Source organism: Trichosurus vulpecula, chromosome 6 (genome assembly GCF_011100635.1).
Source record: "Trichosurus vulpecula isolate mTriVul1 chromosome 6, mTriVul1.pri, whole genome shotgun sequence".
Lineage (NCBI taxonomy): Eukaryota > Metazoa > Chordata > Mammalia > Diprotodontia > Phalangeridae > Trichosurus > Trichosurus vulpecula.
Window position 1 is genome coordinate 199,612,296 of NC_050578.1, and position 16,137 is coordinate 199,628,432.

The 16,137-nt window shown below is 38.5% G+C and overlaps 1 protein-coding gene across 1 annotated transcript in view; it reads left to right on the forward strand.

Moving 5' to 3' along the window:
* CLNK (cytokine dependent hematopoietic cell linker) overlaps positions 1-16,137 on the forward strand; it is a gene marked incomplete at its 5' end in the record, with an annotated part of 84,127 nt that overhangs the window by 10,991 nt on the left and 56,999 nt on the right. The window contains 3 exons of the mRNA XM_036763272.1: positions 8,688-8,713; positions 9,435-9,454; positions 10,523-10,633. Of these exons, the coding sequence (XP_036619167.1) occupies positions 8,688-8,713; positions 9,435-9,454; positions 10,523-10,633 (157 nt within the window). The remainder of the gene's footprint in view (positions 1-8,687; positions 8,714-9,434; positions 9,455-10,522; positions 10,634-16,137) is intronic.

A 16,137-nucleotide genomic window follows, 5' to 3' on the forward strand; every position in this document is an offset into this window, starting at 1 on the left:
TCCTATACAGGTAGGGATTGGACTAGATGGCCACGCACATAAACTGAGGTTACTGTGACACTAAGATGCTCCTAAATGCAAATGTCTGACCTCATCTCTATGCAATAATATTTTGTAGGAATGATTTAGATTATTATTGAGATAATAATGATGGCATATAAATATATATATACACATCTATCATATATATATTTGTAAGGTTTTTATAGTGTGACTCTAAACATATCATTTAACATGTCTGCCTCAATTTGCTCATCTGTAAAATAGAGATTATAACAGTACTTCCAGGATTGTTGTAAGGATCAGATGACATAATATTTATAAAGAACTGTGCTAAGCCTCAAGTACAACCAGCTATTATTATTATTACTACTATTTGTAACAACAATGCTACTTGCCACTACTGTGGCTGTGTAAGGCCAATAAAACCAGTACACAGGAGGGCTACTAGCACAGGTTCTTTGATCTGCTTTTCTAAGGAAAGCAACTTTAAGGGGTTTACAATCTCACTTTAATGAAACATACATATATCATTCACTTAGTTCAGGGGGAAAAGTCAACACCCTGAACTTCAGAGAAAACACAAACAGAAATTACAAGCAGAAATTATATAAACAGAGCAAATAACACAAATGAGCAGAGAGGGCCTCTAATCATCTGTCCATAGCAATACATACCTAGTTACCAGAGAGAGAAGCACCAGCATCTGGGTTTTCAAAGCTGGGGAGGGTTCCTTAACAGCTACCTAGAGTCTCCACACCAACACTCTTTGAATGAGTGAGCCCCAAAAGCAAAACCTCTCCTCCCAAAGTTCTGAGAGTTCTAGCTTAACAGCTACCCTCAGAATATATATTCCCTTTTTCAGGGCCTGAGAGCTTCACACCTCTCCAGGGCTTCACACCTCTCCTACTCTCATCACATTGTAATTCTACAAACAAAGGCAAGAGTCACTCAAATGCACTTGATTGCCTTAGTGCTGAGAAGCACTCCAAAAGAGAAAACAGTAAAAAGTCCCACCCAGCTTGCCATTACATTACTATTGTTTGTTGTTCAGTCCTGCCTAACTCTTCATGACCCCATGGACCATAGCATACCAGGTCTTTCTATCCTCTACTACTATGATTACTATATTACTATTATATGATTACTATCATTATCATTTATTCCTTTAAACAATCCTGTGAGACATTCACCCCCATTTTGAAATTAGAAAACTGATCATCTGAGAGGTTAAGAGTCTGAGACATTTACTATCAGTGAGGCTTTGCGTAAGGTGGAATTTGACCCTTTCGAGTCTTCTGAATCCAAGCCCAGCACTCGGTTCCATTCCCCACACTGCCTTTCTTATCTTGTTTTTTTTAATAGGTTAATTTATTTATTTTTAGTTTTCAATATTCATTTCCTTAAATTTCATCTCACCTTGTTTTGAGGGGCAATTTAAAGACTGAACACTTTCAATATAACCAAAAGATTCCATCTAATTTCCGACTTTACTCAATTTCCTAATTCATGACACAGTATAGACACCAGACTCTGTGGTCGAATGACCTGGCTTCAAATCCTCTCAAGCTTGTGCTACTTTGGGGCAAATCATGTTCCCAGTTGGAGCCCCAGTTTCCTTAATTGTACAATGAGAGGGTTGAACTAAATGATCCCCAAGGTCCTTTATCCTCTTTAGCCTTGGCCTGCAAAATTCCATTTTTGGTTTTTCCATTCTCTTTCATCTCTCAGACTATGTCTTTGCTTGAAGGAGTTTCTTTATCAGGCCTCATCAACTGCACAGAAAATTAAGTCCCTAGAACTTCTCATCATTTTGACTTATCCATAATTAATCACAGGGATATAAAGTCTTAATATTTAATTTCTGCATAACAGCTCTACATTACAATTGTGATAAGCCCAAAATTGGTAACATACTGTAACTACTAAATTTCATGGTTCCAGAAACTGACTAAGGAATGGATTGAGTCTCTGTAACTGCAACTTCTCCCCCATCCGCTATTGCCCACTCCTTTATCTGCATGTGAGTTTAAAACATTGATGGCAAATCGAGAATAATGCTCATGAATTACCCGACCTGGAGTTAGAATCTTCTTCCCACTGAAGCAGACAAATACCAGCTGTATGTGGGAAAACTACAGCGTCTAGTTGAAATGATAATAATAATGATATATTCTTGAGGCGCTACTACTCTGAAATGAAGAGTCTGGATAGTATGATGTCAGGATCCTTCCAGATCCAACATGCCATGTTCTATGTTCTAGGTTTCTTCCAGCTGTACCATTCAAGCACTCTAAACTTGAAAGTACTTTGACATATATTCCTCATTTACAAATACTAAACTATATGATTGTTTTAAAAATTGGAGACAGCCCCAAAGATCAGCAAGTTTACCTCGTTACGAACCTCGCATTTACAAATTTTACAGAGAAAGAAAAGGGAAAAGATAAATGAAACCCCAAAAGGTTAATTGCCTGGCCCAAGGGTACACAATTGTCTAATGGCAAAATCAGGCCTAGTCTCCAGGATTCCTGATACATCCCACTGCATCATGTGTTCATGCTCCATTAGTTAACCAATGTTGATAAAATGTTAGTACATGCCATGCATGTTCTTGGTTTGACTCTGGGGCAAATCCAAAGATAGCTATAGCACAGTCTGCACCCTCAAAAAGCTTAGGGTCAATTTTTGTTGTTGTTCAGTCATTTCTGACTCTTTGTGACCCCATTTGGGGCTTTCTTGGCATACTGAAGTGGTTTGCCATTTCCTTCTCCAGTTCATTTTATAGATGAGGAAAAAGAGGCAAACAGGGTTAAGTGACTTGCCCGAGGTCACACAGAGCTTCTCGATATGAAGGACTGTCTTTTGCCTTTGTTTGTGTGGCCAGCACTTAGCACAGCACCTCACACATAGTCAGCACTTAATAAATGCTTATTGACTGACTGATTGACTACCAAGATTCTTGTTAGAATTGAGGGAAAGAAAATTAAGAAAAATATTTTCAAGTAAATATATTGCCCCCACATTTTAGGAAGGGTATTGACAAGTTAGGATGTGTCCAGAAAAGAATGACCAAGATGAAGAATGGACTGGAAGTAAGAAAGAACTATAGAGAGACAGATTTTAATTTTATAGGAGAAAATAAAGGAAAACTTTCTAATAATCAGTATTGCCCAAAATAAGCAAAAGTGGAACAGGTTGCCTCATGAGGGAGTGAGAGGAACTGTCTCCTGACCGTTAGTAACATAGGGAAGACTGTTCTTTAGGTCAGGGCTTGGCTAGATGAATTCTAAGGTTCCTTTCAGCTCTGAGTTTATGAGTCCATACTCGGGTGGGGAGGAGAACTGAGAACAAAATGGCTTGGCAGATCTATTTACATCATATGTCACGTGAGGCAACAGCCCTTGGAAGAGACTAATTGGTTTAGGAATCCAGACCAAGCCAGCATTTGATATTCCCAGCAAACACTTGATTTAGTTTGTGCTGGCAACATTATGAGCCACCAGGTGGCGCAAAGGCAAACCTTCAGAGACCGTACAGAAAGCCATTGGGCTCTTAAGATCGCATGTCTTTTATAGCATCTCAGAATACTAAAAATCCTCCAGTGTCCTTTTGTTAGGTAAATAAATAAAAAGAATTAATGCTGACTTTCCAAAAGGCAAAAGTATACATAAAAATATTGTATTAATGAGACTTCGCAAGTGGTTATAAAGCATGGCAAAATCAAAGTGCCCAGGAGATTCATACCATTAGCAAGAGGTAGGTTTCTCCTTCTAACCCTCTTCCCCCTGCCCCCAATTCCCAGGTTGAGGGACATGATGTAACACTATGCTTAGTGTGGCAAGACAGGGGTTCAAATCCTGTAACTGACACTAGCTGTGTGATCTTGAGCAAATCATTAAACTTTCTGAGCCACATTTTCCTCTCCTGTATAATAGAGATGAATACTTACACTCTCTACCTCACAACCATAATAAAGGAAGAGAATTTTAAATGGAAGCTGCTGCAAAGAGGTGTAATTGGTCTTCCTTTCGTTAGGTTTGCTGGTTTGTTTGAATTTGATCCAATAAACAAGGAGTTGACAATAACAAACCCAAGAACAACAATAATTAACATTCATATGGCCCTTTATTATGTGCCAGACACTGTGCTAAGTACGAAGGATACATTAAGAGGCTAAAGACCGTCCCTGCCCTCAAGGAACTTTTAATCTAATGATCTAATGGGGGAGGAAGCAAGCAAACCAATACGTGTGTGTGTGTATGTACATGTACACATACATATTATAGTGAGCTATAGACAAGATAAATAGGAAATAATTAACAGAGAGAAGGCACCAGAATTAATGTGCAAGACACTATGCTAGGGGCTGAGGGAGATTTTTTAAAAATCATTTTGACACTGCGCCTGCTCTCATGCAGTTCACAGTCTTATAAAAAGATAAGAATTCGATGTGGATAAATGAAATGCATGACAGGGACAGGGACAGGGACCAGACCTGCCATTTCTTTGGTGCAGAGAACTCCCAGTGAGGAGCTTCTCTACCAAAGCAGGTTGATTGACACCTTCTTTGCAACTTGCCTAGAGTACAGAGAGGCTAGGCAAGTTGTGTTGGGTCACTGATACCAAAAGTGGAACTTGAACTCTTGTCTTTTAGGCTTTGAAGCTACCTCTCTATCTATAATATTACTACAATGAACAATAAAACACAGTAAATATTCAAAAGAGCCTGTTGCATGTCATGTCCTGATAAATGCTGTGTGATCATGGACGAGTTGTTAAACCTCTCCGTGTCCCAAACAATTCTCCATGACTATAAATTACAAATCCGCATAAATTGGGAGTGGAAGAAGGAGGAGGAATTTCCATCCACAACAACACAATCACAGGTGCAAACTCTGACCTCACCCCCTCCAAAAAAAAAAAAAGGATGCAAAGAACTAATACCTTGAAAGTAAAATAAATTAAAATCAGCTAGCTATGGGGCAGGATATGATGGAAGTGACTTCATTTCCCCAGGCTTTGGTTTCCTCTTCTGTAAAAGTCACAACCTCAGGGTCTCAGTTTAATGGGATTGGATGGATGACTTCTAAGGTCCCTTATAGTTCTTATGTTCCATGATTCCAGATGGTTCAATAGATAGAACTTTGGACTTGGAGTCAGGAAGACCCAAGCTCAGATCCTGCCACAGATACTCTCTCATTGTGTGATGCTGGGCAAATCATTTAGGTTCTTCAGCCCTCAGTTTCCTCATCTGCAAAAGACTTCCCTCTGATATTACTTCCGTTTATATTCTACATGTCTTATATACACAGTTATTTGCCTATTGTCTCCTCCATAAGAATGTAAACTCCTTGAGGGCAGGAACTATACCTAGCATACAGTAAGTGCTTAATATATACTTGTTGACCTCCTAAAAAGGCAATAATAATAGTACCCCTCTCACATGGTTGTTGTAAGGATAAATGATGTATATATAAATGTATATGTATATGTAAATGTGTATGTATATGTAAAAGGAACTTCACAAATGATAAGTGACATCAAAATGGTACCTATTTCAACATGACTGTTAAGTATATTGAAGATACTATTGTGTGACAAGACCAGAAAGGTAAGTTGAGGCCGGATTGAAAAGGGCTTTAAACTCAAAGGGGTTTATATTTGATTCTAGAGGCCATAAAAAGTAAAGTTTATTGAGTAGAGGAGTGACATAATCAAACTTATGATTTAGGAAGATCAGTCAGACCCTGACAAAAGGCTCAGCAGGAACATTGATTCCTAATAGTCACAGCGATGGGGTTGAAAAGAGACAACTTGAGAACACCAGATAACTATGCCCATAGCCAAATCCAGCATCCCAGGAGAAGGGAGACCTCTAAGCACCAATGTGGATTCCCAGACTCTCAGAAAAGGGGAAAATTAATTCTATGTCTTTCAATTTGGCACCATATAAATCCTCATGTGGAGGAGACTTCTGGGTAATATAATTTTAAAAGGCAAGCTTGTAAATTTTAGAGCCGCATCAGTCAATGTGTCTTGAGGCATGTTTTATGTTCCTATGTTGTTAAGAGTGTTGGTGATTGTTGGATTTCAATCCATGGTTGAAATTTGCATATAGAAAGTCAAGTGTTAGCATTAGGGAATATGATAATAAAATATTGTTCACGATCCTTCTCTAATTTGGCAGTACCCATAGACCTCAATATGCTGGGAGGGACCTTAGAAATAACATAATCCAATAGGAATCTGATGTCCTAAGAGGCAAACAAGGGCAGTAGAAGGAGGGATGGGCCTAGAGTCTGTTTAAAACATGCCTGTGACACTGACCAGTTGTGTGGCCATACACAAATTACTTATTTCTCTGAGCTTCAGTTTCCTCACCAAAAAAATGGCAATGGTAATGACTTTGTTGGATGGTTGTAAGGACTGGGGGAGATGATGTATGTCTACAGTACTTTGTAAATTGCTACATCCCTCACATCCCTCTTGTCTGTTTTCCCTCTAATATGTCCTTTATATTTTAGATTATTATTCTTTATGTAAAAATTTGATCATGCCACCACTCTACTCAAACCCCTTGCATGGTTCCCTAGTACCTACAGAATAAATTCAAATTCTTTGACACAGTCTGATTGTCCAGCATTATTTCAAACACCCATTTTCTACATATTTTAGCCAAAATGAGTTACTTGCCCGTTCATTGAATGAATGTGTCCTGTTACTTTCTGCCTTGTTACCTTTGATTGTATTGTTTCCCTGTCTCTGGAGAGTGTCTCCTTCTCCCTTACTGTCTCGTGTTGAATTTACAACAATAATAATAACTCACATTTATGTAGTGCTTAAAGTTTACAAAGCATTTTACAAATGTTTATCTTATTTGATCCTCCTGACAACCCTGTGAGGTAGGTGTGTTTATTATCCCCATTTTGCAAATGAGAAGACTGAGGTTAACAGAGTGGACCCTTCAGTTAGTTGCGGTCATTCCTTCCCTAGACACAACACAACACACTGCACTTTTCTGTGCTCCTGTTATGCTGATTGGAGTGACAGCGTGGTGTGGAGTGGTGACAAGGACGTTGACAATACACATCAACACCCCAACTCTCCTTGACTGGGTCCTTTGACATAGTCCCTGTAACCATAGGCATCTCCAAGCTCCACGTTCCTCACCTGTAAATAATCTTTCGCTATCCACTCCCACGGGGTTGTTATAAATGAACTGAATTATCAAGAACTGTATAAAAGTAAGCTATCATTACTCTGCATCATAGTTATCCATGCACGGATTGCATGATCTCTCCTGGACTTAGCTAGAAGTCTTAAGCAGAGGTTGGATGCTCACCTATGGGTTATATTGTAGAGAGAAGTTTTGTTCCAGTCCTTAGTTCCAATACTACTTGATCTAGAGAGCTGCTTAAATCCAGGTCCTGTGGGGTATGGGTAATCCAAACCTTGAACCTTCCCCAGGGCTTAGCACCCAGCTCTGCTCAGAGAAAAGATTAAATAAGTGTTGGGTATAAAGTAAAATTTAAAAAAAAATAAGTGTTGGATTGAATGTAATCATACAAGCCAGTAGTAGCCAGACCAGGACAAGAAGAGTTCAGGTCTCCTGGCATCTAATCCAGAGATTTTTTTCCCACCGAACCATATTAGTATTATCAAGAAGAACATCCTTTATTAGAAAATACAGACAAGCAGGACAGTGTGAAAAGTAACACGTCAAATTTGTCATATTCTTTGTCAAAAGCAAGCTGTACATCAGTGGCATCAGACTCAAGTAGAAACTGATCTTGGCTGGCCACATATTAACTTAGAAAACCACAAATTAACGTGGTCTGTATTGTATTATATTTTATTTTGTTAAACATTTCCTACTTCAGTTTTAATTGGATTTGGATTTTACTGATGAGTTTCACTGGCCTAGAGTTTGACACTTCTGTTATACATAACAGAGATTTTCAGTTTCACATATTTTTTTTTCTGTTTTACTTTGTCCATTGAAATATTCCTCTTTTTTTGGTGTTGAGATTAAAAAAAGGATTGGCCTAGAGTTTGACACTTCCGTTGTACATAACAGAAATTCTCAGTTTCACATATCTTTTTTTCTGTTTTACTTTGTCTATGGAAATATTCCTCTTTTTTGGTGTTAAGATTAAAAAAAGAACTTTTAAAAGAAAAATGTATTTTATTACTTCTTATTCTCTTAAAATTCTTGCTAAATTTTTTTGGTAATTATTGAGCATTTATATGTGACTTTCACATATTGGCAATAACTTCAGCATTTAAATTCAAGTTTTCTTACTCTAGGACTCTTTCTACTGTAACAGGCTTCATCTCTAAGTCTGAACCACAATAATGGAGAAAATCATAAATTCAGAGCCAAGAAGAGACATTTGAGGTCACCTAGTCCAACTCATTAATTTTATAGAAAATAAAATTGAAACTGTGAGATGGGAAGAGACTTTGCTGAGATCCCAAGTTATAAGTAAAAGAGTAAGGATTTGAACTCATGTACTCCAGCTATGGGTCCAGTAGTCTTTCCATTAGCTTCCATTGCCCCTTTGAGAGCCCTATATTTTCTCTCCAGACACAGGACATGATGATATCCACAGAGATGTCAAGGTATATGGATTTGTTATTTTGTGGCCAGTGTTTCAATGGTGTGTTCTGTTGCTGTTTTTCAGGAGAAAGCGAAGCCAAAGGAATCAAGGTGAGCAGAAGCGTTACCAATGATGTGTGTAGAGGCATGTCTTCTTGGCAATAGGATTCGAATCACGTCAGTGCTAAATGTCCATTAGGGAAATGTGCTCTATAAGTTTTCTTAAGACTCTGTGTGGTATGCTCACATGACTTGGGCAGTGGGGAACAGTGGGGAAAGTACAGGACTCAGAGTTTCAAAGCCAGGCTCTAAGTCCTAGCTGTGAGTGATGCTTACTATTCTGTGGCCATCAGCAAGTCATTTACTTCTGTCCAAGCCTCAGTTTCCTCACCTGTAAGATGGAGATAATAATCTCCAAACTACCTGCTTCAATTCAGTTCCATAAAGTAGATCAGGCAATTATTATGTGCCAGGCACAGGGAATAGAATGACAAAATGAGAGTCCCTGTTCTCAAGCACCTTATATTCTACTGAAGGGAAACAATCTGTACAAAGATAAGTAATATTATATATATATATGCATATATATACACATACATATACATATAAGCACATATACACACATATGTATATGTGTACAAAGTAAATACAGAGTTATTTGGGGGCAGGAGGAAATACTTATAACTTCACAGAGCTCCCTTGAGGGAAGTGCTTTCTAAATCTTAAGGTGATATCAAAAATGAATTCTTATATTGGTCTATTATAAAATGTAGACACGATTGAGATTGTCAATGTTCCCACTTACACTACTTGCCATTTCTCTTTTCTCTAGAATCCTTTGCCACCTCCTCGGTAAGACTCTCAAAATATGTTTGTTTCTTCATGAAGGCATTTTCTCCTTTACTTGATAATTCAGATTTTAGAGGATTCAGAGCTAGGCTTAGTTAGGATCCTATGACTAAAATGTTGACTAGGGAAATCAGCCCAGGGGGATGAAAGCTATTCAGGAATGAAATTCTGATGACATAAAGGGAACCAATTCTGATGAGGAATAAAAGGGACTATTGTGTAAAGAGACAAGTGTAGAAGCCCAGGGAACTCACCAACCAGTTTAGAATTGGAAAAGGCATGTGCAGAAAATGGAAGGGCAGATGAAAGAGGAAGTATACAATAGGGTAGGAATAGAGTCAGGACTGACTATGTTTAATGCAATTACCAACCACAATTCCAAAGGACCAATGAGGAAGCATACTACCCATCTCCTCACAGAGAGGTGATGGGATCAAGTTACAGAATGGGACAAGGTTTTTGTTTTTGTTTTGTTTTGTTTTTTAATGGGAGTTGGGGGCAATAGGAGAAGGAGAAGGAAGGAAGGAAGGAAGGAAGGAAGGAAGGAAGGAAGGAAGGAAGGAAGGAAGAAATTCATTGAAGTATTTTTGAATGTACAGAAGAAAACAGAAAGATTAGAAGAAAACTTAGACAAGCTGGACACCCTTGAAAGTTTTGTGTTTAAATGCTTAAAAGGGAAAGCAAGCTGTACATAATTGAGATTTACAGTTCCATGGACAATATTCTGTTCTATTCGGTATGGTTTTTCTAAGTTTAGATTTTAAAGAAAATAAAAGAGAGCATAGGGTCACAAGAATGAGCCTGAGGTTGTCAAGGAAAGCTAAGAATAACACCAACAACAAAAAGAGGGCATCGGATGAACTTTGAACTGGAGAGGGTGGAACGAGAAAGGCTATGTAGCTCCAATGTCTATACCCCTCTAAAAACTTCTTAATGGCTGTAGAAGGGTAACTGATTCTAGAAACAATAGTCTAAAGTGTTTCCTATATCCATTTCCTTTCTTGTAAGAACCATTATTTTTAAATCTGGTGATCTTCCAATTAATCTTTTTTTGTTTCTCTATAATAACAGGCCTCCAAACAGCATTCCAAAGAAATATCGACCCCTTCCTCCTGAACCAGAAAAGAGTAGGCCCATTGTCAACCGAAGAAATGATTTGCTAAAAGTCAACAGGAACACCAGGTAAGAGTTTTGAGCTGTACACACCACAGACAACTGTCAAAACTGCCTCCCTGGAAGAGGGAAAAAATTGTTTAACTTCAACACATCTTTCCAAGACTTAATGAAGTGACCGCTAGAAATGCAATCTGGGGAAAATGTCAACCTAATTTCTTCTAAAAATAAAGTTGTTGTTAAAGAATACTAATAAATATTAATAATAAACACTTAACTAATAACACTAATAAATACTTAATTCCCCAGCCCTCAGTTTCCTCACTTGTAAAATGAGGTGATTGAACTACATGATCCCATCTCATCTAATCCAAAAAGCCTTCCTTAAACATCTATCATGTACAAGGCATTATACCACATGTTGAGAATAAGAAAACAAAATAATTAATAGTACCTGCCCTTAAGAAGTTTATTTTCTACCTATATGTTCTTCAAAGTCCCTTGAAACTCTAAATTCTATGATTCTCATTCCCATTTAAATAACTCTTTAGAGGTTACAAAGTAGTTTCCTGTGAGGTAACCCAGTCAAAAATTATTATGACCATTTTGCAGATAAGGAAACTGAATCTGAGAGAGGTTGAGTGATTTTCCCATGATCACACAGTCAGTAAAAAGAACCAGGACTCAAACCAAGATTTCTTTTCTCGAAATCCCATACACCTTCCTTGACATCCTGTAGCCATCCAAGAAAGAGGCATGGTCAGGGTTTAATTTGATCCCTTAAGACTTTAGAAACTCCAAGAATTTGAATCAGGAAACTGCATTCACAAACTAGAAGGAACTTCTCATTGTTTTAGGTTTGATACAGTTTCTAAATTCCCAATCACTAAATCTCAGTAAGTGAAAACATCACGTGAAAACACATTTGTCAAAAATGTTATTGCTTCTTTGACAAATAGATATTGAAAAATCCAGACCTCTAATATTAAGTGTCCATGATGGATCACTTCTCGCTTTGCTCAAAGTATATTTGTTACCCTGCTGTGATCATAAAATGCAACAAGTCCAAAGAGTAACATCTTCCCAAGAGACTTAGAAAGAATATTTTTAATGAATTTCTTTGGGGTGTAGGAATAGCTCCCTTTCTGCTGTTTTGCCACAGAATATATCTTCAAAGCAATTTAGATTCACTGGGCCAGTGTGACCTATAACGGCAGGAGCCTTGGATTTGAAATCAGAGTGCCTGAGCCCAATCCTTAGCTATACTTCTTAGTAGCTTCAATGTAGACAGTCTTTTACTCTCTCTTGGATTCGGTTTCTTAACCTGTTTAAAAAAAAGTTTAGAGTAGATGATCTCTAAAGTTCCCTTTCATTCTGTAGTTCCATGTTCTAATACCCTTCCCAGCTTTAAAAATATTCTACAGTTCTGTTAATCACTATCTCCTTTGGTGGGGGAGGGCACTAGGTGGCAAAGTAGATAGAATGTCAGACTTGGAGTCAGGAAGACTCACTTTTCTGAATTCAAATCGGGACTCACACACTTACTAGCTGTTTGACCTTGGACATGTCACTTAACCTCGTTTGCCTCAGTTTCCTCATCTGTAAATGAGCTGGAATAGGAAATGGCAAACCACTATAGTATCTTTGCCAAGAAAATCCCAAATGGGGTCATCAAGAATCAGGCATGACACATCAACAAACATCTCCTTTTTTGAGAGTAGAAACATCCTTCCCAGAGCCACAAATTTAAATCGAGTTTTGATCCCTTTGAGTTTCCAGAAGACCTGGGTATGACTCCTGATTCTGCCATTTACTCACTTGGACATCTCAGGAAGGTGCCTTCAAATCTCCATGTCAGTTTCTTTATTTGTAAAGTTAAGGTGTTAGACTAAGACCCCCTCCAGCTCTACATCCTGTGAAGCTTTTGATCGTGAACAAATTACTTTTCTTGTCTTCAGTTTCCTTATCTTAAAAATCAGGATTATAATACCTGTACAATCTCCCTCACAAGTTTCTTATGAGAATCCAATGAGAAAGTGAATGGGGAAACTATTTGCAACCTAAGATGCTAAATAATAAACCAGTTATGGAAAGAATGTAAGTCTCAGAGCCAGAAACTGGTTCAAATCTTGGCTCCACCACTTTCACGCTATGTGACACTGGCGGAGTCATTTAATCTCACTTGTCCTCAGTTTTCTCATCTTTAAAATGAAGATACTCTAACACTCCAATGGATCTGTGACTTCTTTGATTTGGAATCAACTCCCAGAGATGCAGGTTGCATTAACAATGACAGCAATGACACCATAACAATAAGATAAAAGCACTGATATAGAACTTTAAAGTTTATAAAGTATTTTCCATATGTTGCCTCATTTAATCCTTGAAACAACTCTATTTGATAGACGTGATAGGTCCCCATTTTACGAATAAAGAAACAAGCTGAGCAGGGTTAATTGACTTGCACATGGTCCTACAACTCATAAGTGTCTGAGACAGAAATCGAACACAGTCTTCCTAACTCCATAACCAACCACTCCACTCATTCCATCACGTATTCGTATCTTCCCATAGGTTCTCAACAATTAGTTCACCCTACTTGTTGGGGACTTCACTCAAGGTCTCTTGATATCCCAGTACCACTAGAATGCTTGGACTGCCCACTCACCATCTCTTGTTCTAAAGACTGGCTCATCTTCTTTTCTGGTCAATGACATTCTTTATATTACTTCTATGTAATTCCTTACTTATAAATGTGTTGAAGCCTGATCACTGTGTATCTCATTAAAATGAGGGTCATAGCAAAAATCATTATAAAAATAACAAATTTTATCCAGCATTTACATAATACTTTAAGTTTGCAAAGGGCTATAGGGATATATAAATATAGATATAGATCCCATTTGATGCTATAATAATATATTACAACACCAATAATAATAATACATGCCTCACAGGGTTGTAGTAAGGAAAGTGCTTTGTGAAATTTAACTGACTACAGAAGTATGACCTACTATTAATTTTACTCTTTAGGAATGTTGCGTTTTAAGATAGATCCCTTCTAAGAATATAGTGAATCAGGCAAGTTTATTGTTCTCCCTAATTGTAATTATTCTCACTTGTGCCTAGCACTGTGTGAGGTGCTTAGTTTTATTTCTGGGGTTTGGCTGTTTAGGCAATATGAATTTAACAGAGAGAAAGGTGAACTGGGAATCAAGATTCCAAAAACAGTTCTGTAATGACTAACTGGAGGACATATGGCCTCAACCTCTGGAACCTTAATTTCCCGATCAGTAAAATGGGAATCTATCTCAGAGGGCTATAGTGAAGATTAAACACGCAAGGGCTTTCTAAACTGTAAAACACATATGAGGGATTATATATTGGCCCTCCATTTTGATGGGGGTGGCTGAGAAAAAAGGCAGGCTCCGGTACCTCATTATCGTTGGCTTACTGAGTGTTAAATACAGATCATAGAAGATCAAAAGTAGTTTAGAGCTTCTCCACAGGCAGCATCTTTGATCTTCAACTACCAACACCCCATTGGGCTTTGAGTCTCTGTGCGACCTTCACATATGCCTTCTTCTCTTGTATCAGAGCCCCAGGGGGAAGGTTGGGGTTGGGGGGGGGGGTCATTGTTTTGGGAGAAAGGGAAAAGTCCCAAGCTAGGCTATAGTCCCTGGTTTTTAGAGCCATCTATAAGTCAAGATTCTTTTACTATGATTAGGAATATATATACCGTCCTTTGAGGTCAGCTAATCCAACCCTTTCACTTTGGGGATGATGAAAGTGAAACTGGTAGAACTTAAGTGAGTTTGCCCAAAATTGCAAAGCTAACACATAGCAGAACCAGAAACTGAATACAAGTCTATTGCCTCCCAATATGATGCTGCACCACCTTGCCTATTCAGGATGAAGAAAAATCAGGTAGCTAGAAAGGACCTCAGGGACCATCTGGACTAGCCCTTTTATTTTATAGAAAAGGAAACTCAGGGCCAGGAAGGCCAAGTCACTGGCCAAGGGCCACAAAGCTAACGGGTAACCAGAAATTGAACCTAGACTTTCTGAATCCAAACCTGGTACTCTTTCTACTAGATGCTATTGCCCAGCTGAAAGCAATCATAATTCTTAATTTAACTTTACCTAGGACAGGTAATTCAGAGCCCCTTTTTCTCCACTCTGACAATGTGTTTATTACAAGGAATTCATTAATTCATTCAACAAGCAAGGTCGTAGACCTACAGTGATAACTTAAATAGTCCCAATTTTCAAAAAGCATATACTCTCTTGGGGAGGGACAATATAAAAATCGATAAATAAATAATAGATAAATCTAGAACATATACAAAGTCAATAAATAGTGATTTAGGGGAATCCTATCAGCCAGCCAGCCAGCTTTTCTTGTAGGGAGTAGGGGGCATAGCTTTGGGAGGTGGTGGCTCTTGAGCTGATATTTGAAAGAAGTGAGGGATGCTAAGAGGCTTAACTGGTGAATAACAGGCATGAGGGACAGCCTGGGCAAAGGCACTGAGAGAGGAAATGGAATGACGTCATGTATTAGGAATAAGAGGTAGGCCAGTCTACTAGAATGTAGGGTGCATCAAAGGGACTGATGTATCATAAGCCTAGACATTGAGGATGACGATTCCATAGAGGAAGAGGAAATTTAAACTCTAAGGCCCTATTCTATTTTTTAAGACAAGACCAGGAAAATTATGTTTTGAGCTAGGAGGGGTTCTTAAAGGTCACCTAATCCAGCTCCTTCATTTGGTTGTTGTTGTTCAGTCTTTTGTCAGCTATGTCCAACTCTTCAGTGACCCCATTTGAGGTTTTCTTGTCAGGGATTCTGGAGAGGTTTGCCATTTCCTTCTCCAGTTCACTTTACAGATGAGGAAACTGAGGCAAACAGAGTTAAGTGACTTGCCCAGGGTCACACAGCTAGTAACTCTCTGAGGCCCAGATTTGAACTCAGGAAGATGAGTGTTCCTAATTCCAGGCCCAGTGCACTGCACCACCTACCTGCCCCTCACTTTACCAATGAGGAAATTTAAATCCATAGAAATCAATGAGCTAATGTGTCTCATAAGCAATACAGCCCATTGGATGGGGCATTAGATTATTTTTTTTAAGTCAGGAAGCCCTGGATTCAAAGCCTGCCTCAGATACTTATTAGCTATGCCTCAGTTTCTTCATTTATAAAATAAGAGTGTGAACTTAATGGCTGTTGAGCTTCCTTCCAGCTCTAAACCTATGATCTCTAAGTTCCTTTCCAGCTCTAAATCTTAACTTTCCTGTTTCTAGAACTGTAGAATGTTTGAACAGAAAGGGACCCTAGAACACAGAGTGCAAATACGAGAGTTTGAAGAGACCTTAGCTATCATCTCATCCAACACCCTCATTTCACTGATGAGGGGGCTAAGGCTCAGAAAAGCCAAGTGACTTTCCCAATGTCACAAAGCTCTGTGATAGCAGAGTCAAGAAGTAATCCCAGGTTGTGTGTCTCCAGGCCTCACACTCTATTCCATGAAGTCAGTAGCTTTCTGAGCCCTTCTCCTCATTTTTGAAATGAGGAC